The 27,167-nt window shown below is 38.3% G+C and overlaps 1 protein-coding gene across 1 annotated transcript in view; it reads right to left on the reverse strand.

The window, feature by feature from the left end:
* LOC139740609 (exosome complex component 10-like) overlaps positions 1-26,717 on the reverse strand; it is a 51,045-nt gene extending 24,328 nt beyond the window's left edge. The window contains exons 1-14 of the mRNA XM_071651195.1: positions 26,278-26,717; positions 25,253-25,389; positions 23,523-23,646; positions 21,256-21,357; positions 20,504-20,666; positions 19,559-19,637; positions 18,653-18,839; positions 16,663-16,806; positions 14,863-15,053; positions 13,769-13,925; positions 12,807-12,887; positions 8,331-8,449; positions 6,732-6,843; positions 2,693-2,831 (exon numbers count right to left, since the gene is read on the reverse strand). Coding sequence (XP_071507296.1) covers positions 2,693-2,831; positions 6,732-6,843; positions 8,331-8,449; positions 12,807-12,887; positions 13,769-13,925; positions 14,863-15,053; positions 16,663-16,806; positions 18,653-18,839; positions 19,559-19,637; positions 20,504-20,666; positions 21,256-21,357; positions 23,523-23,646; positions 25,253-25,389; positions 26,278-26,415 — 1,873 coding nt within the window. The 5' untranslated portion in view covers positions 26,416-26,717. The remainder of the gene's footprint in view (positions 1-2,692; positions 2,832-6,731; positions 6,844-8,330; positions 8,450-12,806; positions 12,888-13,768; positions 13,926-14,862; positions 15,054-16,662; positions 16,807-18,652; positions 18,840-19,558; positions 19,638-20,503; positions 20,667-21,255; positions 21,358-23,522; positions 23,647-25,252; positions 25,390-26,277) is intronic.
* Positions 26,718-27,167: the final 450 nt, after the last annotated feature.

Here is a 27,167-nt window from a genome sequence, read left to right on the forward strand (position 1 = left end):
AAATCAAGGTCAAAGGTCAAAGAAGTCAAAGGTCAAAATTCTGTGTAGAAGTTTTGAAGTCCTCAACTAGTGCCATCATATAAAGCAAACGGAATCGAAATCGGGTTAGAAATGGCGAAGGAGTAGCATTTTGTAGCAAAATGTACAATATAGGTCAAAAATCAAGGTCAAAGGTCAAAGAAGTCAAAGGTCAAAATTCTGTGTAGAAGTTTTGAAGCCCTCACCTAGTGCCATCACATAAAGCAAACGGAATCGAAATCGGGTTAGAAATGGCGAAGGAGTAGCATTTTGTAGCAAAATGTACAATATAGGTCAAAGGTCAAGGTCAAAGGTCACAACTGAAATTCTGTGTACAAGTTTTAAAGCTCCCATGTAGTGCTATCATATAAAGCAAACAGAATCAAAATTGGCTCATAAATGACAGAGAAGTAGCAAATTGAACATTTTGATCACACACGGACGCACACACGGACGCACGGACGGACGCACGGACGGACGCACGGACGGACGGACACACACACGTACGGAGCCCATTTCATAGTCCCCTGCTCGAACTCGTTCGGCGGGGACAAAAATGTTTTCGACGAATACCTTCATAAAGGCATAAAGTCATCAGTGCAGTGCTATCTCTGCATACCATGACAGAGAAAAAGAGTACCTGTAAGCGAGTCCGACAGGGTTGGACTAAAGAATAAATAGACGTCTTGTCAGCAGTGTGGGCTGAAACTTCCGGTTTTGTGGTTTTAACATCGAGTGGGACCCACTCTTAGTTACGGGGGGGCAGAAGCTTAACCTCGAGGTTAAGATTCGTCGTGTGGACACACGTCGTAGTTAGGGGGCAAGAGCTAAACCTCGAGGTTTCCTAACCTCGAGGTTAGGGCCTGCCGTCTGAACGTAACTATTGAAATAATAACTTTTTTTTTTTTTGAGGGAAGGGCAATGCAAGGGGGATCAATATGGGGCATGTTCACATCCTTCTACACTTTACGCATCATCAGCTGTCTCAGGTTAGGGATTTGTTTATCTCTAGTGACAAACACACTCAGTTAAAATAACAAGAATAATAATAATAATAATAATAATTGCATTTATATGGCGCTTCATACTGACGTTTCTATGCGCACTTTGCTGCTCATACAAATAGACTAGAAAACACAATAACATTAACAAAATTAACGTCAACAGTAACAAAAGAAGAAGAAAGAAAAGAAAAGAAAAGAAAAATACATGTGATGCAATGGGACAATAATTGATAACTGTGTGCGCCTCCAGAAAACCAGAGATGTTGAATTAATGACATACAGGGTACTTTAAAAAGGGGAATTTCATTAATAATAATAATAATTAGACAAATTTGTATAGCGCAGCTACTATGTAAATATACTCTACTGCGCTGTGATGTAACAGAGCTCCTGACATTGTTTACTGATTAGACACACAAAAAATAGGTAACAAATTAATCAAAGGCTTCTAAAAAAAGGTAAGGCTTCTACAAAGATTTGAAGACAGCAAGTGATGGGGCCTTCCTCATTTTCTCAGGTAATTTATTCCAAAGTTTTGGAGCAGCACAACTGAAGGCACAATCCCCCAAAGTCACTTTTGTTTTTAAGTAAGGTTGCTTTAGAAGCAACTTATCCTGTGTACTTCGTATATTATGAGAATATGAATGTGATTTCTGACATTATGTTGCTTTGTATTAAAAAAAAAAAAAAAATCAGAGAAGTAGATCATTACAAATTCAGACACACAAAGAGAGCTATGAACTGATAAAGTTTAGAGTGTAAGGCAAATTGGAAAGTCTACAACTGTATGTGCATACAATTGTAGGTGTTGAGCAGCCCTCGATTTGTTTTGCAAACAAATTTTCAGTAGTTCTCATTTTTCTAAAATATTTGTGCACATATAAACATATAAACCCTATCCCCAGAGGAGGAGAGTTTAATATGTAAAAACATTTTCCTCCTATCATATATCAAGAACAGATCTAATGACAATTTTTCCTTCGAGAAAAATGAAAATTTGTAACTTTTGTGTACAACTGGAATGGAGAGGCACTACTAAACACGTACGACTCACACAGCATGCTAATTTATCTTACTATCTACACTTAATTGGTTCAGACCTTTTCTTAAGAGTCTAATTTTTTTCCCAACATTTTCAGTGATCTTCTTTTCTTCTTTTTCTTTTTTTTTTTACATACTGTAACATAATATAAACAGGATAGAATTCCCTTTAACCCTAAAAGGGGCAGGGGTCGGAATCCTCCCCCTTGACCTTTCACACAAAAAATCTGCAACGCAAGAAGACCTCATCATGAGACTTGTTGACTTTTTTTCTTTCAAGTCTCGCCCAACTTTTGAGACCACATTCACAATGTCCATGCGTACCGTTATGAAGCCATGCCCATTTTTATAATGGGCACAATTTTGTGGTTTTGTGTGCATTTCCTATGGAAAACAGTGCTCTGTCATGAAACTCATAAAAATCTACTTTTCCTATTCTAATTCATCACTTTGATTGATTGATTTCATGCTAATTGTGGTAGAAAAGTGGAATCAGCTCAAGATTATCAACACGGCCTTGCCTTTTCACATACACCATCCAATATTTCACTGTGCGCAAATTCTGTACTTTTGCACTTGTGATCAACATCCTGCGCTTGTGAACACTACACACATCATTGGTCATCTACCTGGCTTGGACTTGTCCAACGACCTTTGACCTTCGTCATGGACATCGTCATGGGGACAGTGCAGCAAACTGTCGAGAGGGTCCAGGAGAGGAGCAGAGAAAGTGTTGGTCTTGGAAACAAAGACTTCACTCTCTTTGGCCTGAAGGAATGCAATTAGAGTAAAACACTACAAGCATCTTTCAGATATTATTTTCTTGAACTCAGAAGTAAGGCCCATTTCTTTCTAAAAACTATGTCTTCCTGGAATACTCCCAACATACAAAGATATAGAGACATTATAGTTGTAATGTAATTCAATCAGATTTCATTCAGATCACCAGGGGGTTTCATACTTACGAAAGAACTCCAAGAGTGAAACACCGTAAGCATCTTGCAGATATTATTCTCTTGAATTCAGAAGAATTTCTTCTTGAAAACTATGTCTTCTCGGAATATTATTCCCACACAAAGGTAGGGAGACATTACAGTTGTATTGTAATTCAATCACATTTCATTCAGATCAACAGGGGGGTTCATATGGAAGAACTCACTTGTAATTATGAATCTGAAATGCATTTCTAAATGCACTCAAAATGGCAGTGCATTCAGACACACAAGGCACATCCACATCCTCACTTTAATCATCCACAACCATACACACTTGTACGTACCTAACAGGACTTCCCTTACCCAAATCCAAACATGCTGCATGCATAAATCTCTGACTATCATCTGGACCAAAATTCTCATGTGGTCCTCAAATGTACAGCAATTCTCGCTATCGTCAATGACCTAAAAAGTACCCGGATGTGGCTTTTTTGTCAAGATCTAGTGCACTTGGTAGCAAGGGCACTTCCGGCGCGGGTCATAATTTGCACAACGCTAGCGTGCGCGTACGTGTACCTTACCTATAGCGCAGCGCCGACCACGGATACTAGTACAAGGCCGCTGTACCGCCCGAGCCAGCGAGTGGCCAATGGCCAGGCCGCGCCTGTCATACTCGTACACTGTAGTCCCCGCCATGCCGCCGGCGGCCGGCCTTGCATTAGCATGCACCACTGCACGCAGCGCATATAAGCTAACACATACCGGTACGGCGTAAATCGTTCGCGTGCTCTGTGAAATCCCACCCGCAAATCACAGATCAGTCATCTCTGCATACGCTGAAAATATGCTGGAAAATATTCAACCACCTGGATATACAGTATATCGTCATGGAATACCCATCTTTTTTTTTTTATTTGTTCTCTGTCGAAATGTCGCGAACACAATCGGGAACAAACAGTGATCTCGAACTTATCCTGTCTCCGAAGCAATTTCTTCCAAGTAAGTACGTACAATGTACGTAGGCACTAGGCCTACTACCTAGTGCTACTATAATACTCATACCACACTACTAGTAAGTCGCGCGTGCACGTACTGCGCTGTGGAGTCACCCGCAAACTTCACCCACGCAGCCACGTCACGTCTCGCATGCCAGTAAGGGTCCTATTTCTGCAGATTTTTTTCATTTATTGTTGTGCGAACAACACATAGCAGCTTCGCAGCAACAACCAATAGTCGTACTAACAGCAATTTCTTAAGAATGGAGAAATTTCAAATCATATTAAAGCTGTAATTCAAGTCGAGAAAACCGGAAGTACACGTAGAATACAGTCGGTTGTGTGTGTAAATAGCATTAGTCACGTATCACGCGCGTACGAACGGAAGTGACTTTGCTACCGGACTATCCCATAATGCACCGTAAATGACCCTTAAATCAACATCCGGGTACTTTTTACGTCATTGGCGATAGCGAAAATTAGCTAGTGATTGAGCTTTTACTATAAATTTTATCCTCCCCCCCCCCCCCGAATCAATCTCCCTACCCATATTAAGGACTCAAAGCTCATTGATGCTTTCCAAGAGAAACTCAAGATGCACCCTCAATGTATCTGAAGAAAAATATTATGATTATGTGATTCATTAATTATCTGATCTTGTAATTGACTTGTATGTTTGTATTGTAATTGTCAATATTCAGTCCGCTTTATATTATCTAGAACTGTATATCACTTAGAAACATTTTGAAACACAGACTACAAATTTTCATATTATAATTTTCAGAAATCAGCACCATCAGAAACTCCTGACTGTGACTAACTTTTGACACAACAGCTGTCTCATAAACACCGTCGTCTGTCAAGTAGGAATATAACTCTTGATAAGTTTACATGTACATGATTATGTAAGTTCATGTAGCATGTAGTTTTAAGTGTTACATTTCCACTCAGCAAAAAAAAAAGAAGAAAGTGAACACTTTTTCACTCATATTTCTCATAGAATAATTTGCTAAATATTGATGTTTTACATACCATGTCAAAGGTACTTTACTTGGCTAACAACCTGGTAGGTCATTTAAAAGGGAAACTTTAAGTGTGAGTGAACACATGCGTTTTTCTCTTCCAAGGCACAAAAGTAAAAATTGCAAAATGGACAAAGTTCTCATTCATGCGTATGTTCTCTTCCATTCAACAATGAGAACAAAAGATAAATTTAACACAAGACACACCAACCATTTTGCAAAAATTGCCCACTGATCTCTATCATGTCTTTGTAGCCCTCAAAGATGAAGAAAGGCAAAAATTAATGCAGATATTGAAAAATCTTGTCAAATCCAAATTCAAATGACATTAGTGAAAAGGCAATACTAACAAAAATGACAGAAAATTGAAATGTTACTTCAAATTAAGAAAATTAAAAAATCATCATTGGTTCTTGAATTGCCTCTTATTTTTGTTATTCATTCATTCATTCATTCCTCTCTTTGTGTTAAATTGATCTTTTGCTATCAATGCTATCATGAATGGCATTTGCAAATGAAAGACAAAATGTGACCCGCTACAACAAAAGGATCCTAAAGTCGCTGACAGCTGAGCCGAGAAAATCGAGTTTGAAGTCACATCATCAAAATCGGTCAAAACAATGGGATTTCTGTTTTTGGCATAATTTTGTAGTCTAATGTTTTGTCTATCATCTGCCGAAATTTTGAAGCTTAATGATCAAAGGAAAGGCAACAAATAAGTGTTTTTCTGGGCCTTGATTATCCGACTTTCAACGTAACAGAAACGTGTCCGAACATTTGGATTTAGCGCCGCAGCTAGACTCCGCCCCTAGCAACGAGGGAATGATCTTATTGGTCAATGCATGGCATCCTGATTAATTGGCCGTGCGTAGACCGTTGGCGCTAAGCTTGAATGAACATCGCGGAGGTCGCTAGGTGCATACCTTCTATTGTCAACGGTGAAAACTGTCTCCCCTCCCCTTGAACATGATAGCGTAGGAAGGAAAACTTTGAAGGTGTTTTTCTCCAAACTCTGATTTCCTCGACCACTTGACATGCGCTAATGAAATCATCGATATCTCCACAACCGAGTAATTTTATGAGTCATGTTATACATGAAATTAAAGCAGAAGAGTACGGGAATTATGTCATACCATTTTCAGAAAATTGTCCTCCCCCGACTTTCGGATCCTTTTGTTGTAGCGGGTCACAAATGTCAATTTCTGCAATTTTTACTTTCGTGCCTTGGAAGATAAAATTGAATGTGTTCACTCATGCGTATACTAACCTACTGGGTTTATAGCCAATTAAATAACCTTTAATATGGTATATGGCAAAAAGATTTGTACCAAAATCTTCTATGAAAAATATGCAAAGAAAAAAGTGTTTCCTTTCTTTTTTCGCTGAGCGTATTTTTGTAGTATGGATGTTTACAATGTATGTAGGATGGACGTTAATGTAGTATGGATGCCCAATTATGAACCATTACGGAAGTGCTTTTCGCATTTACTTAGACCTTATCACTACGCACTTCATAAACTTTCAGATTGTTCTCATCTTGATGCATTTGCAATCCCACTAACTCTAGCTCCTTTTCTGAAAGCTTCAATTTTGTTCTTGAAGTTTAACTCCTATCTTTAACCCTGCATTGCAGGAAGTGATATCACGAAGGGTGTAAATTGCTCAGCGCAAAGTTTTCAGCAGTCCCATGTGGAAGTTAAAGAGACAACAACCCACCTTGGGAGCGTGCATGCCCCTGGCTTCCATGATGAAGTGATGAATCTCATTGATGTTCTGCTTGATGAGGGGTGGGACGGGGTTGCAACACGCTAAGACCCCACCCTGGTCTCTGCAAAGGGAAGAATAAAGAAAACTTGACTACTATCAGTCACCTAACTGTACCTGTTGTCACATAAACATTAAAGATGAGGTAGCATGGGGATACCATGGAGTAGGGCTGGCCTGGCTCAAATATATTTGAGAATCCCTGTAACTAATTTTTAACACCTTTATCACTGTTCTGTATGACAGTATATGCACAGCCGAAAACTCTCGATAAGAGTTTAAAGGGATAGTACAGTTTTGGTGGAGATGAGAATTGGGTTTTTAACTTTTTGCGAGATACCAAGAAAACACTTATGATTTAGTACAGAACATACCATTTTAAGAGGAATTCAAAGTTTATTTGACGAAGATCGGGTTTGGAATGACTGAAACATCAAAAAACAAAGTAAACAAAGCGATCGTAATAAAGTGTGGGTCCCACACTTTATTAGAATCGCTCTTTTTTGATATCTCAGCCATTTCAAAACCAATTTTCATCAAATAAACGTTGAATTCCTCATAGAATTACATGCTCTTTCACATTTTATAAGAGGTTTCTCATTATCTCACCAACAAATGTTAGAAACCTGAAATTAGGTCTCAACCATAACTGTACAATCCCTTTAAATTTACCAATGAGCATACACTTCAACGCACATACACTGTACTTTATACTGACGAGTGGCTGACGTGTGCTATTCATGGTTTTTAAAGTAACTTGGCAGGCAGAGAATGAAGATTCATTCAATTAGACCATCCATGTTTTCTCATGCTAATAGGTCATGAAAGGCAGCCACTTCAATCTTCATGACAAGATTTATTCCTACATGGCAGCTGGAACCAGCCTGACCTTGAGGAAATCTCAACTCATAATCATTAAATCTTTGTGCATCATGTTTGCATGCCAGACTCAGTCGAGGGCATGAAAACTTTGCATTTTTGCTCAAAAGCACAACCATGCATGAACTGATTGATAAATTGTAATATGCCACAGCTTGGTCATAAAATTTACAACACTTGCAATTTACTCTAACACTTCGCTGTACTGCATTTCAAGCAAAATAGAAATGGTTCCAAGTATTGTTTGAAAATAAAAGTTTTCCAAAAGTGCTCTTCCATTGCATTCTCAAACTAAAAAAAGGTCTCACAACTTCTAAATTAATAATACTGCAATGATCCAAGTGATAAGACTAAGAGTACAAACAACTCTCATTTAAATGAAGTCCTCAGGACCAGCAGTATCTTTAATTAAACTGATTTTTGTTTTTTCTTCTTCTTCTTTTTTTTTTACAGCCGAACAAAAAAAGTTTATAAAGATTGAAATAATTTTGTGGCCTCAATTTTCTATTTGTTCTTTCAAAATTTAGTTATGACAATGTCCGTTACAACATGAGTGCACTCTACATCATCATCTTTGACCAGGACTTGGTCTCTACCAGGCAGTTTCCATTTACACTCAGGAATCACTATCAAAGCATGAAGCATCCTGTTTTGTTTTGTTTTTCTACTTACTTGGGGAGTATTTCAGCGATCTGATACATCATGTGAAGAGGGAGGACGTATCCCGTACTCTCATCCTCCTGCCTAGCAACACTGTCTCTCCAGGCAAACAACTTCTTGAAGGCATACAGCTGGTAACAAGACACAAGAAATATATGCAAACACATCATTAGTTCAGCTAAAAAAAAAAAAAGAATAAGAAGAGAGTAGGCTTCATTCGATATCAGCATAGCATTTATCTCTTTCACTAAGGGGATCACCCACAAGATTCAAGGGGAATCAAATACTGTAAAACATGACATTTTTAGCAGCATGAAATATTCGCATATTGGAGCCGATGGCTTTTTACTCACCATGAAATTTTCGCAAATTACCTCTGGCATTCAATGCATATAGTGTAAACAAGAGCCTTCGCATGCATTTTAATTTTGCGAATCTTGGCTCTCGCAAAATTCGCGAGATTAAAATGCATGTGGATATTCCTCGTTTTACAGTATCGATCACCTGGGAAGACCTCTTTCAAACTAGCCAATGAGCTCCAGACAGAATTTCCCTAATCCACTCTTCTGCAGTTACTAGAACATGTTACGGCCAATGTGCAAAATGGCCCGCACATGTTGTTGGCATTCTGGACTTTGTTTTTCAACGGGGACTTTTAACTATGATGCTTTTCACGCTGTCATCTTGGAGTTTGGGAGTTCCAGGGGATGGTTTGCCATGGTTTAAGAGTAAGATTTCTCAAAATTCATCTGCCATTTTACCTGCCACTTCATCAGCAAGACCTTTCATACTACAAAATCTCTTGGGTCTGCCTGGTACAGCATATTGTACATTCAGGTGGAATATGCAAAGTGTGAAAGTGATATACAATACTGTAAAATGCATCATTTTCACATACAAATATTTTTGTGAATGAGGTCACCACAGACGCTTTTGCTTGATGTTGTTTCAGCAAATTTATTTTGAGGCTATTGTTCACTCCATCACTACACAATGGTGATGGTTTTGCATGTTGTTAGATTCCCATCCCAAAATTGATTTGCAAAACTTGTAAAAATTTTGGTGTAAACCCTCGCAAAAATAACAGCTTTTACAGTAGGCCTTGATGAGGGAAAAAGGAAGATACATACATTGTATTAAATGTACTTACAGCATTACACATGCCATTCATATAATAGCACAAAAATGCATAATGCCAGGAGGGCTGGAGTCTATCACGCAGATATTTCAACATTTTCAAACACAACAAGAACATTATAAATAGAAATATCTCATCTCTGGAGCTTATGTAATTGAAAGTATTACCTCCAAGATAAAGAGAATCACAAAAAGAATGAATAATATACATCCAACTCATCTCCAAAACTTATACCTGTGCTCCAATACAGGATTAAGCGTTTTTGCAGACTCTCCTTTAATGGAGGTTAATTCTCGTCAAGCAACAATGAGCTATACATCAGTGAAGAGCTGAATACTTCCATTTTCAAAATCTGACCAATAAAAACAGGCTGACAAATTCAATGGTTTGGTGATGCTATTTCACATTTTTTGTGAGGCAAAGCAGACAAAACGCTTGATACAATGGATGGTCCCTGTGAATCACTGTCCCGACCAGACTAGTGAGCGACAACTGGTCCTGACGATCTATAAATATCTCAATAGCAGACTCCTTCATCTCATGATACGCGTGCTACAGAGAAGCAGTCTATTTACATCTGCAGCTGCTTTTAATCTCATTAGATATCGTGTGTTTAGACACATGCTCTGAATTCTTCACCATGATGCTGCATTTAAAGGCAAGGATACAGATATAAAATGTTGAAAATATTGAAGGGAAATTTACTGCAAAGATGTGATTCAAAATGAAAAGAAAAATTTCATAAGACACTGTATACCATGGATTTGCACAAATTTCAATACCCAAACTGACAAAGCATTTTGACCAAAAATCTCAGTTGGGTGACATTAAAATTTTGTCATGGTCAACTGATTCAAGATGAAAAGAAAAAAAAAGCACATTGAAAGATTTCTTAACTTCATTATTGTTGGACACAATCAACTGTTTTCAAATACTGGATCTGATCTGGTCTAGAATTTGATGCCTCACTGCGGCAAATGTCAAGCATCAACTCATGAACAAAACAGTTAGAAGATGATATGCATTGTTCATGCATACAGAGCTCTTTAACTCTAAAAAAGAAACTGTTTTAGAGTGTTGTAGTGGATGAGTAACTGTTGGACTATTAGCTGGCACAATTACGTCCTCCCAGAGCAGCAGGAAAACAGATCAACAGGTGTCAACACACTAATGGATTGGCCAGAACTGTCTCAGGGCCTGTGCATACAGTGCATGAGTCAATACAGTTGTATAGTACATACAAAGATGCAGACACACAAAGGCGAACAGACAGACACACATCAAATACACACACATACACTCTTCACAAACATTAATACACACAGAACTTGTTCACACAGGTAACACAAAAGTGCGCCCCTGCACTCACATAAATGCACAAAACAGTTGATATCGTCACCTCATAAAAAGAAGGGCGCTTAAGCATTCAAAGATTTGATTATGAATGAATCCAAAATGAATAAATTTTCATGAAATAAAAAGTTTACTTAATCAAAAGAAGGTAGATTTATAAACATGGTTCCAAATATCAGGTAATATAGTACCCTTGAAGTTTTGATTTTTATAATTTTACTGAAAATCAGAATAATGTAAATTTGACACCATGATGTAAGAGGAGATCACACTCTGCAACTTGATATCAATAACTCAATACCCCCCAAAACTGCAATAATGCCCTTCTAGGTCTCAGCTGACAATATACACTCTTACAACGTGTACATCTTTAGCTCTAAATATGGGGTGCTGCAAAAAGAGATGACTCACATGTTTTATAAATGGAGACTTGTGATATTACAAAAAGTGCATTGACTTGTTGAATTTCATGTTTGTTATGGGTGCTTCAATTAATTTTATGAAGTCTGCAGCAACAGGAAAAGCATGACTGACATGATTACTATTTTTATCTAATTTTCAGACCTTGACTTTGTAACAGTATCGATGATGCATATTTTGTATTACAAGAAAGAAAAAAACACTCAACTTCATTTTTTTTTTTTTTAATGCACGATGTGACAGTAAAGTTGGAGAAGGTTACTAATTCAGAGAAAGCAAGTAAAAACCTTGGATGGAAAGCGTTTGTTTTTTTCAAGAATGGCATAGAGATTGTTGCTTTGTCAAGGGTTGATATCTGCACAATAATTTCTTCATAGCACACTGTAAAGCAAGAAATACTGGAGACATGAAATTTTTGCAAATTGGAGCCAATGGCCTGTTTTGCAGCACGAAATTTTCGCAAATTGTTTACTGGCATTCAGAGTGTCACAGTTTTGATTTTGTGAATCTTGGTCCTCACAAAATTTGCAAAACTAAAGGCACACAAAAATTTCTGGCTTTACAGGAGATACTGAAGATTGTACAGTTTTGGTTTAATTCTCTAGAAGATATTGTCATCACTAAAACATTAAAACAATTCAACAAAACCTGCTGTTTCTCACCACTTTACAAATGATAAAATATTAAACATGAAGGAATGTTATTTCAGAGAGTAGGTGATTAGAAGTTAAGGGCCTATTCAGAAGCTCAAAGTCATACTATGGTGTTAGCAAGATGTAAAGAACACAATATTTGCACTACACACAACAGCATCTTTCAGTTCAAGTGAGGATGCATTTTAAAGAATGTCGCATATTGCCACTGCATATGCTTTTTGGGTTGGTTTAGCTTTATACAAAGACATTTAATTATCTATATCTGTCATATCATTGCACCTCAGTTAGGAGTAAAGTCAGGGTACAAGAGGAAGGAGACAGACATGTTGATTTATGCACCGCTATACCACCGTCCCACAATGCCACAGCTGTGGGACAGCCGGCTTATTTGGATGCAAAGCCAAGACACGGAAATATGAATATTTATGAAATTGTGACAAATGGAGCTGAAATTGGGTAGCAAACAGAGTAACTATGTCCATTAATGCTATTACTTTTGCACCAGAATCACAGTGATAACTAATAACGATGTCAATTTCCGTATTTAAAAAAAAAAAAAAAAAAAAAAAAAAACTTTTTTGAGAAATAAATATCTGACCTTCATACTAGGAAGCTGTGTCAAAGAATAAATCAAGTCAAACTACATGTCACTTTGGCAGGATACATGGAAAATGAGTCAGATCTTTGTGACTCATTGACATATGCTGCTGTCCTTTGCTACATGAGGCAATTTTGTTTTTTAATGTATACTGTGACTTACGTGACAAAATATGGACACATCTATGAACATCAACAAAACAAAAGAAATAAATGCCAAATCTACTTTAGAATGCAATCAACTAGAACATCGAACATAACATATGTTCATACCAGTGAACTCAAGTATTAAAAAAAAAATTGTCTCAAAGAAGGAGAAATCACCTGTTTCTTGTTGAACACTTTCCTGTTCTTCTTGAGAGCAGCTATGTGAGATCCACTGTTGAAGAGTGGCTTTTCATATCTCTGCAAATAAAAAGAAGTTGGACAAAATCACAGAAAGAGGACAAACATCAGCATAAAAGGGACAAAATCACAGAAAAAGGCCAGCAGAGAGTGTGCAACCTTGAAATGCTAGTAAAAAGTCAAGCCATGATTCACATCAACATATCTTTTCTTTCACATACAAGGAAACATAACTGGTATTGTGGCAGTAAATGAAACTCATCTTGAAAACTTCAGCATAGTGAGGCACAGTCATGACTTTGAGCAAGGATTGTGACATATGGAACTGTTTGCTACCTGAAATGGATTTATATTCAGCAAAATATAAATTACATAATGCCAAACAGTAACCATCTCATAATGACTGATATAACCACCCAGTACTTAACCAAGACATTACTTTTCATTTAACCCGTTCCTCCCGTAACTCTACGAGCCCCCAATGCCCCAAAACAAGATTCTTCGTACAGGTTGACAGAGAATGGACAGGGTGGTAATCCACCTGTGCGAAAGCAGTCGAGCGGTACCTGTAACCCCTTTCCACGGTCAACTAAGTGTGTCAACAAACAATGAAAATATCGATTGGGCACAAGATATGAATAGAGCACACACTGATGGGCTCACAAACTCTTTTGTTACATACAAAAAAAGTCACCTGAATGGTGCCTTTCAATCAGGGATGAGAACATTATTCACAAATAGTACAGACACACAAGCAAATATTCCCAAAACGTCACTTGTGACATATCAAAAAATTACATGTAAGTATGAAATAACAAACAAACACGCAAACAAACAAATATCTGCATATGAAATGTGCTAGTTCCCCCGAGACAGCATGCATACAGTACCAACTTGCAGCGAGGGGAAAAAAAAAAAAGGGAGGTTCACTCTGAGCTGACCTGGAGACAAATCCTGGTGCTGCTGTCCAGGACGGCTCGGAGAAGGTTGGAGGTCTCGTTGCCACGGCGAATGAGCTCATTCTTCATCTCATGGTAGATATAGAGGAGGTAGTGGGTATCCTCCCTGGCATAATGCAGCATCTCCTCAGGAAGAGGTCTGTTGGAAATGAGATTAAAAGCAACCTCTTCTTACCTCACACAACCCTGGCAGATCAAGATCCAATGAATGCGTTGAAATTTCTTTAGCACAATGATAGACTCCTTATCAACGATAGTTTCAAATGACAGACTTGTTTACAATCTACATCTTAGCACAAAGTAAACTCAACCAAAAGTATACAAGAAAACAAAAGTCCATAATTCACGCTCTCTGTTCTTCATATGCCAATGTTTGTTTTGCAAGTGATTGACAAATATCCTTACATTGACGTAAATAAGCACTGAATTGGTAAGTGTTTTAAAGTAGTAGGCATGAAAAAAGAAATCATCGCATAAGCATTCGAGCATCTCAACGGAAGAATTTCATGAATTGAATAATTATGCAGTACCCGCTGCATGCTGTAAGGATTAGAGCCAACACTTGCTGTCGGGCGGAAGCTTGGTGGTCTAGTGGACAAGACACCTGTCCAGAGATCAGGAGGTCGTAGGTTCAAACTCTGCTTGAGTATACAATGCCCATGATTTCTTTTGTCGATGCAAATACTAAAACACTGATGAATTCAGTGCTTATTTACGTCGATGTAGAGCAATTTGTCAATCAGTTGCAATCAAAACATCTCAACAGAAGAACTTTGTGAATTGAATAATATTTGTTTCATCTGCCACATTTTTCACAATCCTCTGAATTGTTTGATTTGTGTGATTCTTAAACTGTCTTATTTCTCCTTCAAATTTGCAAATCTGAGCATTGTTTTCTTTCTACATTTGGGGAAAATTGTCAATTAGCCTGTGAATCTAATCTTCCTTCAAAACATGATACCCACTCAAATTCAGACACACCAATTTCATGATAACATTATGCTTTTGCACAAAAGATAAAAGAAAAAAAAATTCTCTGAGGACATTATGGGTGGTTTTAAGAAGCCAGGTCTTACCTGATCCTCCAGTCAGCCAGCTGGTACTGTTTGTCGGCTTCCACCTGACAGTACCTGGCCAGCAGGGTGGCCAACCCATGGTGAGGGAAGCCCAGGGTCCTGGAGGCTTGACCGGTGTCAAACATGTTGACCACGTAGAGACCCAGGTCTCGCTGCAGCCATAGGATATCCATGTTGGCCCCATGCAGAACCTTTGGGGGGAAGCAACAGTCTCAGAAATGAAGACAACCAAAAGCCCTGCAACTGATTAACAAATTGACCTACATCAACATAAAAACTCAGGAAGCATCCCGGATTCAGCAGTATACACACACATCAATGCCAGCAAACATTCGTTCAACACCAATCAAGTGGTTATTCTGGATAGAGAATCCAAGTGGTTTGAGAGGGGCATCAAGGAAGCCATCTGGGAACGTGTGGAGAGACCTACACTTAACAAGAGAGGAGGTCTCCGCTTCAATTTATCGCACGCGTGGGACCGGGCCGTTCGCAAAATCCCAAGCCGTCTTTCGTGCGCTGGACAAGGTCCAGTGCGCTCTGCACAATCTCGCACTATTTAAGGGCCATTCCATCATCGGGAGCTTCATTCGCCCGAAGAAGCCAATTGATAATTGGCGAAACGTCGCAACAGTGAGTTTATTTCCAGTTTCTTGATTCAACTAATCTTTCATCAACATAAAAATCTATGTAAGGCATTTTGTTCATCAGTTGCATTAAAAACAACCCAATGCAAGAATTTGAATAAATTTGAATAATTATGCAGTACTCATTGTAAATTACAAGGATTAACCCGTTCCTTACGGGAACCTGGTTTACCAGGTTCCCGTGGGAGCAACTGATATACGGGAACCTGGTTTACCAGGTTCCCAAAATGAAGACAAGGGTGCCTGCTTCAGTGACCTAAATTCATGTTTCTGTGTGTTAAAATGCTCAGAAAAGTGGGTTTGATAAAAAGATCAGAGTTTATTCTATCAGGATTTGTTCAACTGTTTAAAAAAGGGGGTTTTACAGTATTATGTACCTTTTCCTGATTTAGTGTTTTGCTTGTTCTGCAGTAAACTCGTACGAACATGTACATAATGATCAAGGCTGAGATCAGTTAGGAGTGCGGGTTCACTGACCCCAGTCACCTCATTCAGGTACCTGGTTTTGCGTAGAACAAAAGATTCTGAGAGCTCATCAGCGCACGCTCTATTCTTACCTCGCACCCGATCGATATTTCCATTGTTCACGGGCACATGTAGTTGACCGTAGAAAGGGGGACACAATGAACCGCTTGACTGCCTTCACACAGCTGGATTACCAACCTGTGTGCCTCTCTGTCGACGGGCGAAAAGAATCTCGTTTGGGGGCATTAAAGGCACTTAGAGAATTGCGGAAGGAACGGGTTAAAAGCAGCACTGGTTGTGGAGCGGAAGCTTGGAGGTCTCATGGGTAGACACCTGTCCAAAGATCAGGAGGTCGTAGGTTCGAATCCTACTTGAGTATGCACAACGTTTGCCATAATTTCTTTTGTCATGGCCACTACTAAAACACTCATAAATTCAATGTAGGGCAATTTGTCAATCACGTGCAATAAAAACAACTCAACTGAAGAGTTTCGTGAATTTGAAAAATCCCAAGCCCATTTGTATTACATTGTCTCCATAAATACTGTTCGGAGATTGGTCATGATGCTATCACTTGACTAATCCAGCAAAGAACAAAATTGTTTATGTTATTAAGAGAAGCTTGGTGGATTGCCTCCACCCCATTGCATTGCTACTGTAAAGACTTAACTAATCTAAAGTGCTTGCATACCTTAACAATCTTTGGATCCGTGAAGACGTCGTTCAGGATGTGGAGGTCACTCCTGAGCTCCAGGGTGTCAACGATGTAATCCTGATCGGCCGTGGATATCTGCATCAGGCAGGTAAATCCCTGGTACGACCGGTAGGAATGGTGCTACGGAGGAAGAAAAGCAATAGACATCTTCTACAGCTGAAGGTTTACTAGAAAACTATCAATAAAAAGAAAAAAAATGGAAGAGTGACTTCTCTGGTATTGACAAATTGAGTACTAGGGTAATTTTCCTGTAGAAATTATAATTTTGTTGTCATCAAAGTAGTAGAACTGAATTTTCATGCATATCCTATAACAGAAAAAAAAAAAGAAATTGTTGAAACTAGTTCATCCTTAGTCAATCTGCATAAGATCAGGTAAGAAATTCCAATCCTTTTTTTCAATCTGTGAAAGAAATGTTACCTGTAGCATTTTAGAATAAGTAGCCAAGTTTAGGGCCATTATACAATTGTGAGTGTTGTGATTTAGAGACTTTGGTAATTATGTGTATGCAATCAAATTAAGTGCTGATATATGACCAAAATAGGGTTCAAATGAAATAAAAGTCACTCTCCTTCATAATGAAACACAATCAATACATATAGCTAGAGATCTGTCATAACATTAAACACAGTAACACAGAAATACTTCACTTTTCAGTAGATAAAGTATTATTGAATTGCAATGCAGACATTAAAAAAGAACATAGAACGACAGAAATGTTGTTTCTGAGACTAGAAAGGTTTAAAACAAAGTCACAGAATTGTCAGTTTCCAAACAATAAAGCAAGGCAAACAAACAAAAGGCGAAAACGGTATGAAATAGGAACTAAATACAAATCTTAATCTATTTTGACTACATGGAATAACAAGAGTTTCTCAAGGAGTATTTTGATGAACGAAAAGGTAAGAAGAACTATAATTCATTTTTCCACCTCTTCATTCCCCCACCCCCCAGCCCCAATAAACAAACAAAAAGGGCCTGGACTTGTGTAGAGTACAAATTGTGATGTCATAGCCATTCACTGCCATTGAGACTACTTCTAAACAACTTTACCTGACCCGAGTATACAGATACTTGTACCTTGTTCAAAATCAAGCTACAGGTGTATAACAAAACACTGTGAAATCATCACTTTGGTACAATATCAATTACACTGAAATGCCCATGAAGGGACTTAAAAAGAAACCAAAAAAATGTATCTGTCATATCATTGCACCTCAGCTAGGATTGAAGTCAGGGTACAAGAGGAAGGAGACAGACATGCTGATTTATGCACCGCTATACCACCGTCCCACAATGCCACAGCTGTGGGACAGCCGGCTTATTTGGATGCAAAGTCAAGACACAGAAACATGAATATTTTTAAATAGTGACAAATTCAGCTGAAATTTGATAGCAATTGCAGTAGTAATGTCCATAACTTTAGTGTTGTTCCTGTTGTGCCAAATTCACAAAGAACACAATCATCTCACAAAACAATAAAACTGATATTAGAAATGAATATATGTCTGACCTTTACACCAGGAAGTAGTGTAGAAGAAATTTGTTTGAACTATAAGAATGTGACTTTGCCAGGACCCTGGAAATTGAGTCAGATCTGTGTGATGGGCTGGATACATCACAATAAAAGCCACATTATCGTATGCTAAGATGTACATGTGGATGTAGGCAGAAAGATTATTTGGTGTGTGATTGTTTTGCCATTTCACGTGGACAATTAGACAAATTGTCAAGTTACGCTAGGATCTCACCTTAAAAGAAAATAAAGTATCTGTAATGATCATTGTGAATTCTGGGCAATATTCAATGTCAAACTTTGTGAGTAACATACTGATGAAAGATATAAGCTATGTCAAGTTTTCAAGCTGATGAAGGGTGGAAATAGAAAAGAGCATTAACTTGAAATATCAGTAACAAATCTATGGCATTGGTCATCCACTTCAAATCCACTGCCTGATAGGTTTACCTCTAAGTCCACAGCAAATTCCTTGACTTTCTTCAGATCTTGCAGCAATTCTCCTAGGGTCTTAGAGTCATTCACAAGAGTGAGGGGTGTGGCCTCAAGAGGGAGGTAGCTAGGGTTCTCCACCGGTTCCAGTTGGGTGGGGTCAGGCTCAAAATGATCCAGCTCGTATTGGTACGGATGTGGGTACCTGGGTTGGCAAGCAGCAAGGACAACATTAAGTCCTTAGTCAATCAACATAAGAACAACTATTATTTGAATCTTAAAAAAAAAAAAAAAAAAAAAAAATGAATTCACTTGTTGCGACGTACCACCAATTATCACTTGGCTTCTACACTCTCCTATCCATTTGACTTAACTCTTTATGTGCCACGTTCCCTTGCCTGACTTTATAGTCAACGGCGTGCCAAGTTCGCATATTCTGCTCGAATGTAAAAACCCGCCCAAACCGATCGATAAGTCGCCAAAGGACACAGTACCATGAAAGTGTTTCTCACGGTTCCATTCCTGTCACATGTAGCCTGCAAATTTCATAGTGACTGAATATCAAGCGGTGTTCCCTACTGGATTGGCAAGTAAATTCTAAGTTTCTGTCACTGTTTTGTGTGCAAAAGTCATGGCTCTACAGTAACATAGTTATTGGTCATTTGAAAGAAAAACAATCATAGATTTGTCATACAACTTACATAAAAGAAAAGTTTCACATTTTCTTGACAACTGTGCTCATATACATGTCCAGCATGATCAAAAATCTACAAAAGTTACATAGATTTGAAAACCAGAATGTTTTCCCGAAGCCTGATTACATTGCTGTCTCAGAATACTGTGGCACACAGGGGGTTTGCACCATGCCACATAGAGAGTTAAAACATGTAAGTGGAGGTTCCCTTTAAGACAAGTAACACTCACAGGTCTGTTTGCGTCTCTTCATCTTGCTTTGAAGGTTTGGCACCATCTTGCTCAGTTGATTTTTTCTCCAATTCTAGAGCTTAAAAGAGAAATAAACATAACATCATTATTTAAAGCATTTAGAACTAGAAGTTTTACGTACAATAGCATCTTGAATGAATTTATATATTATTATAAGATCATAATTACATGTATTAGAGAGGTATATGCCTTATAAAGCATAATGTGTGTTAATTTGAAGACATTTTGCTATCACTTGTGGAAATTTGAGTAGGAATGGCTTCATGCTTGTTGATGTGAATGTTACGTTCTGTTCAGTAGCAGACAGATACAATTTTTAGTCTACGACTCGATTCTTGTGCTTTTGCTCCAGGGTGTGTATCTTCTGACATAATGCAGAACTACCAAAACATTTTATCAAATAAATGCTTTCCTTACATCACAGGCACAGACAAACATGGAGTAATTTCATAAAATGTTATAAATCACTCGAGTTTTAATAACTGAAGTTTCTGTAGCAACATTCAACAAAGCAACCAATCAGATGGGGGGGGGGGGGGTAGTCACTGCTAAAGCAACAGTAATTATTGCCATTGACAATTCTACATCTAACAGGTCATGGTATAGACCCATGTAATGTACTGATCATGCACTATTCATGGGCTACAATTAAATGTTATTTTCAATACAGGAGTCTTCTTGCAAATCATCTTATCGTCCATTACAACGGAACACATTTTTGAAGCATTTCATTATCCCTTTGAGGACAAGTCCCAAGCATACTCAGACAGGGGTCTATGGGAAATGCATGTTGTCACAAAATCAGCTCGTCCTCAACGGGTTAAACACAATTATCATGCCGAGGCCATTTCCACGCTATGGATTGGATGTTGTCTTATCAAATCAAGTAGGATAATCTTGAATATGTACATCAAAAATTCTCACCTTCTGATAATGGCTTGAGTGCGTTGGGTTTATGACTGATGATGGGGATGAAGGGTGTATTGGAGTTGTCTACTTTGTCTCGAAACTTGAGCTGTGGGCGTGTGATGTTCTTGGCATGCATCAGGCGAAAGTTCTTTGATTTCTGCATCTTTTCATCTGCTTTCTGTGAAATGAAATATTAACTTGTCATATACAATGGGAAAGACAACAAAAACACATCCAGCATACATAAACATTTTTTTTCTGTGAAAAACTGAAGAAATACTCTAGAGACTGTCAGCACAAAATAAAGAGGTAAAATTAAAATACCCTTCTATATTTAGATAAGTATCAAGGCCTATGTGTAGTTTTAAAAAAAAAACCTTGAATTGTAGAACTCACAAGAAAATGCGAAAATTCTTGCTTCCATCATAAAACAATAAAGAATTCTACACATTACATACAGTGTAGCACGTAAGTAGAAATAGGCAAGACTAAATGTTGCTGTACAGCCAAATTTGATGCAATTCTACTGAACTAGATACTTTAAAAAGTGTATTTGGATGTGAAACGACAAAGATTTAATATACAAAATGCAGTTCTTCATATGTGTACCTATATACCTCTTCGTACATGGTATGTAAGTTTTGGTGTACAAGGATTGAAAGAAGCTAACGGCGATCTTCAACATGTAAAGTCAATTTGCTTGCTACTAGTATATCATGTTTCTCAAATTACCACTCACTAATTCACAGAGGGCGTGAAGGGCTCACCTTTTGGTTCCAGCTGGTGACAACGAGCTGAGGCTTGACTGGGTCTGGGGGGAAAGTTTGATGAGGTTTGCTGACACCTGCTGCTTCGTCCAAGAGGGCGCCCTTTAGGAAATAGAAAGATGACATGAGAGAAAGTGGTGAGAAAAACATGTGGCTGCAATTATCACAGTTAGTGTCCAGATAAAGTGTGGACTCCAAATGAATGTAATTTCAAAGGTACAGAAAGAGAAAGAAGGTTGGATGAATCACACAATTCCAAGTAAAAATAAGTTCCAAGTTGAATCTTCTGATAACATACTGTGCACGCCAAATATTTCGCAAGGTATTAATTTTCACAAATTTCAAGTGCTTGGTGCTATTCACAAAATTAGAAACATATGAAGGTATTATCCTTATTCCTGACATAAATGTGACAAGCATGCATACATTTCTTCGTTCAGGACTTTACTCCACAATCACAAATTCAACCACTCACAAAATTATTTGGAAGTCCCGATTCGCGAAAAAATTAATCTGGCTAAATATCTGGCTTATACCATATGCTAAAGATTGAGAGGGTGTGGAAAAGAAATTGCTGAATGGCATCACTGAGCATTTTACCTGCTTTCTTGTTTCCACTCAAAATCACAAATTCTTGGGCTGCAAATATCTAATGTCATGGCAACAATCATTTCATGCAACGAGCAAAAAACCGAAAGTTGAGATGATTGGTAATGTCACTGTCCCTGATAGTGTTCACGGCATTGTACTGGCCAAGACACAAGAGGGAGACAGTCCTTCTATGTGCATCACATTAAAAGTCATCATCACAGCGAAAGACATGTGATATGGCAGCATGGATTGATGCAGTACATGTACATATGACTGAACTAGTAGATGAATGGCAATACACCCTCTTAAAATCATGCAATATTAAAGCATGTACATGATGTATGTATTCTTTCTGTCACCTTTCTCTCTCCCTCTCTCTCCCCCCCCCCCCCCTCTCTCTCTCTCTCTCTCTCTCTCGCTTTATCTATTCTACAGAGGATCTCCACTTTTATGAAATGTATTATTGTGTATGTTGCATGTGATTGTTATGTATGTATCTTATTGTATCATAAATGTGATTTGTACAGCAGGGCTCCCTTGGAAAGCAGGCCTTGCGGCTTGAATGGGACTACCCTGCTTTTATAAAGAAGACAATAAAGAAAGAAAGAAAGAAAGATGTAATCAAAGCAAAACTAAAACAGTGAAAATGAGAATATAATAGTGCAGTGAAATATAATGTGCAGGAGCATTTTTATCTATGCGGCACAGAAGCTGAAAGCAAACATAACGGCTTGTGTGCCTTGCTGTAACAGAATAGTGACAGTAAGGGGAAATGTTGGATTCTCAAGCCTAATCCTAGTGGAAGCACTAATTTTTCAGCTTCTAAGAGCCAGCGGCAATGGTTGCTCCTGTCTAATATTCATCAAAATTCACAACGTGATGGCCCTTTCTATGAACATATGGATCAAGGCTCGGTGTTTTGAAAAAAAAAAATGCCCCCAATAACAAAATTACTTGTATTATATGACCTGTTTCTTTAGTAGGACAGCCTATACCAGCCACATATAAGTTGGAGTAGGAAAGAGGAAGGGATTTTCAGTCCATAAACCTTGCTGTACGAGCAACTAGTGACCACTCTCAGGTATCTGTACATATAGTTTGTAACCTCATACATTCATCCACACACACACACACAGACACAGCTGGAGGAGGGCAGACCTATGTATGGGGAGCCTTACGACAACACATAAATGCAGATATTTATCTACATGTAGGTGCCACTGCTCGATTAGGTTTTGTACTAATTTATTGTCCCCCTACAGAAAAGGCACTGATCACAAAAGAGTGTAACTTTGCAAACTTCAAGAATTCCAATACATGAGACAACTCATCATAATTATTGTACAATATCTTACATCATATGTAAAATCCAAAGCTAGTGTTGAATAATTCTTTGTTTCCATGACTGGTATCAAAAGAAAATACAAAACATTCTTGGCTACATTATGTCATGCACACTTCGATTGAATTTCTTCCATCAGTACGCTGAGATTTATCTTAAGTTTATATCTTCTATTCATATTAAATTTTTGAACTTGTCAGTCACCTGAAAAATGTCTTGAGAAATATTACTGTGACCCTGTCCTAACACAGAAATGCTCAGACTGCTTATTCCAGTTACAATTACAAACAGTGGCAAGCCTACACAGTATCCAATATTGCCCGATTATTTTTACCACGCTCTCCAGAAGGGTGTCGTTGGTTTCAATCAAGGCATCCATCCGGTCCTCCAGCTCCAAGGTGCGGCTGATACCAATCTGACTTCCCTTCACCCCCTGCTGGCCCGCTAGCTGCCGGATGCTACGAGAAAATGACAACAATGCAAACATAATAGGAATGTCATTGACGGTAAACCACAATTCTAAGAGGGTTCAAATTCATTCATCATCCATCTTTTGGAATTTGCTCGCAATGGTACTGAAAAGGTCTACCAAGAAACTTGTCTGGCTGTTGCAATCTGTCAGGATGAGGACTTGTTTTGGAATATTTTGATACATAACAATTTTTTAAACCGCAAAACAGTTCCCATCTTAGTAAATGCTTTTTACATTGGAGCATCCTCCCAATTCAGTGGGGGGAAGGCGGAACATAAAGTAATGATCCATCAAGCCGTAGCAGTAGTATTTCTCAACAAGCTGCATATGATTCATTAGAGAGGAGGATCGAGGGATATTGATATGGCTCCATTTGTAATTAATTTCATAAAACATTACACAGCAACCATGAGAGATATGCTCCGAGATCGCAATACTGTCTGTGTACCCTTTTGACCAATATCTTGAATTTTTTATCATTACCTTTTCAAGTGAAATAGTGTTATCACAGCATTATGTCCCAAATCGCTTTAAATGCGCTATAGATACAGTGTATGTGTCTACTACATAATTGACAGTTTCTGCACTCAAATATGGGAACTCTAGCTTTTACCTGTAACCAGTTCTCTACTAGATTTTTAGTCCCATTATACTCTGAAGAGGATCAACACAATTCCTTCCAGCAGTAACTTCATGACATAACAACATAAAGTATGATAATTCAGTGATAATACCACAGTGATAAGATTGAGCTAGTCAAGATGTATATCAACGTTATGCATACAACCATCGAAGCCATCGATCAGTATCATGTGTAAAGTTTGTGCTTCCTGTGTCTGTCATATCATTGCACCTCAGCTAGGATTGAAGTCAGGGTACAAGAGGAAGGAGACAGACATGTTGATTTATGCACCGCTATACCACCGTCCCACAATGCCACAGCTGTGGGACAGCCGGCTTATTTGGATGCAAAGTATGAAACCCTTTCTTCATTGTATCACTTTGGGGAATGTTAACAGAAAGGCATAAAGAAAGCACGAAAGCAGTGCACTGTTAAAGTGCATAAAAGGTATCATACACACAGTGTACAAACTGTTTCTTTTATCAGAACTTTCACTTGCTCAACCCAACGAAGGACAAAAAGAAGATATTTCATGTCAACACCTGTTGTGCTAGAATGAAATTATGGTGAGATGTAACTATTTGTACACAATTAGTATTAAGTACAGAATCCCAGTAGAACATGACATATCAATTATCAAGGTACATCTGTAACTGCTGTAAACCAAAAGAGTTTCTACAACAGTTTCTGTGATAAGATATGAAAGGTAATAATACACAAAGCCAAAACCAATTATGAGTCTAATTAGAACACCTGGGGTCCATTTAAAAAAAAAAAAATAATGTACAATGCTTCCACAAGTTGCTATGATCCAATGGCAAGTCTTGCTGGAATGGCAATTAGCATGAAAATGATAAGAATTCAGCTTCCTGATTGGTTCTTGCTATAAGAAGCCTTTATTCTTTAGCAGAGTTGCTATTACATTTGTACATCCAAAAAAAGAAAAGAAAATCACAGACTGTGGAATTACTTTCTGAGTAGACGGTCTCCTTGTGAGTTACAGAAATGTCTGAAGCCTTCGTAGCTGGAGTAGAAGTCATAGTCATCACCTCCAGCAGGTAGTTCGTTGGCTGCTCTCGTAGCCAGCATCAACTTTCCCAACGCTTTCTGCCAATGAGGATCACGAAAGTAAAGTAAGGTACAATTTGAAAGCAGAAAGAATATGACATTCCAACCTGGTGATGAAATCGAAATGCAGTGCTCAATAGTTTCAACAGAATGTCACACAGAATATATTTGTAATAGGTGGCATTGCAGAAAAACTGATGAAACATGATGTGAGAATACATTGTACAATTCTAAAATCATGTATTGATGTAATCCAAACTATCAATTGGACTTTGGATCAATTTTGACTATGAGGTCAATTAAAGCTCAAAATAGTCAAATCTGTGTGCAGTCACAAGCAAACCCCTTGTCATGATCTGTGGACTGCCCCATCGCTATTAAACTCTGCAACTGCAGCTCAGACAGATCTTTTGGTTTAAAAAAAATCCAAATATGATCTGTAATGTTAGTGATTAAGAGAAAATAGATCAAACTAGTTTTGTCAGATTGAATGATGATATGGGCCACCATGATATGCCTACAAAATATCAAACCCTTTTTGTGGATCAATGAAGTTGAGGTTAGAAATTAGGCGATTTAGATACCCCCCAAGCAAGATGAAAGCCACCACAATTCATTGACGTTGATGTCAACTTGATCAATGTCAGTTGTTGACAAATTTACTTCTGAATCTGTGAGCACAGTTCATTGCTATCAACTTGATTTGATCGCTGTTGACAAATTTACTTCTGACTTTCAGTTTTTGAATGTTTTTGTGACTCTAACTGTATAGTAACAGTTATTTGTTGAGTGTATGTTTGTTTGTCATCAAGTTTGGAACTGTAACTGTTAGATCTACATTTGTACATTTAATTATCACTCATCAGTCATTGCCACCATGTCAGCAGATTAGATCTCGAATCTCTACACAAATCTAGACTAGCTTACCTTCGCAAAGTCGTCGACAGTAGAAAAGCCAGGAAACACCTCCTCCCTTGACCCTCCGGCTCCACCCTCGACATCACTACGGCCATTCCCCGTGGCCGCCGTGCTGGCGCTGGCCGTTTCTGAAGGCAGTGAAGCCATGATGATTCAGATGACTGATAACTCGATGTTTGTTTTTTTTTTCAATAATAACATGCAAAGATACCGGTAATTCAATGCTTCAAGTGTCAAAATTCACATCACTGAAGAAGGTAACGAATGGGAAATGTTTCATCTGAAAGTCATTTCGCAGTACTGTACCGTACTACTCACTGAAGTCTAGACCAAGAGTTAGCACTCTGTTTCAAGTGTTTGCCTTCGCTGACAGCATTCGCAGTATATGGTACCACACACTGTAAATTATTTACGTACACGATGATACTGTACCACTGTACATGTACGCGTACTGGTGACTTCGGCTGTCGATCGGAGGCTGCGCGCACGTGGCGTGTTGCGTTCTGTGGCTGTTCTGTTTCCGAATCATTTTCCTCCTAGTAGCGTTGAGGGCACTATCACGAAGAGAAGAAAATGGGCAAAACCATAAAAAACAAATCATGAAAATCATGAAAAAATCCGCTCTGCACACCAGCTTTTCAGCGCACCGCCACTACAAAATCAAGTCTTATTTACCGAAAAACCCCGGTGCAAGTAACATATCCGTCGGCTGCCGAGACGTTTCAACTTTCTTAAAATGAATAATCTGTATCCCAAACTTTGCATGCAAAGTGCAAGAAAAAGAATGAGCCTCGCATCCCACCTAACCTCTATTCTCAATAAGACCCCAAGTCCTTTTATTTGGATATTCATGTGCGCATACCACATAACATGCTTTGACCTGGGTAGGAAACTGAAAA

The sequence above is a fragment of the Diadema antillarum genome, unplaced genomic scaffold (genome assembly GCF_040938485.1).
Source record: "Diadema antillarum isolate AM-2024a unplaced genomic scaffold, OU_Dant_1.0 seq00000867_RagTag, whole genome shotgun sequence".
In the NCBI taxonomy this organism is placed as follows: domain Eukaryota; kingdom Metazoa; phylum Echinodermata; class Echinoidea; order Diadematoida; family Diadematidae; genus Diadema; species Diadema antillarum.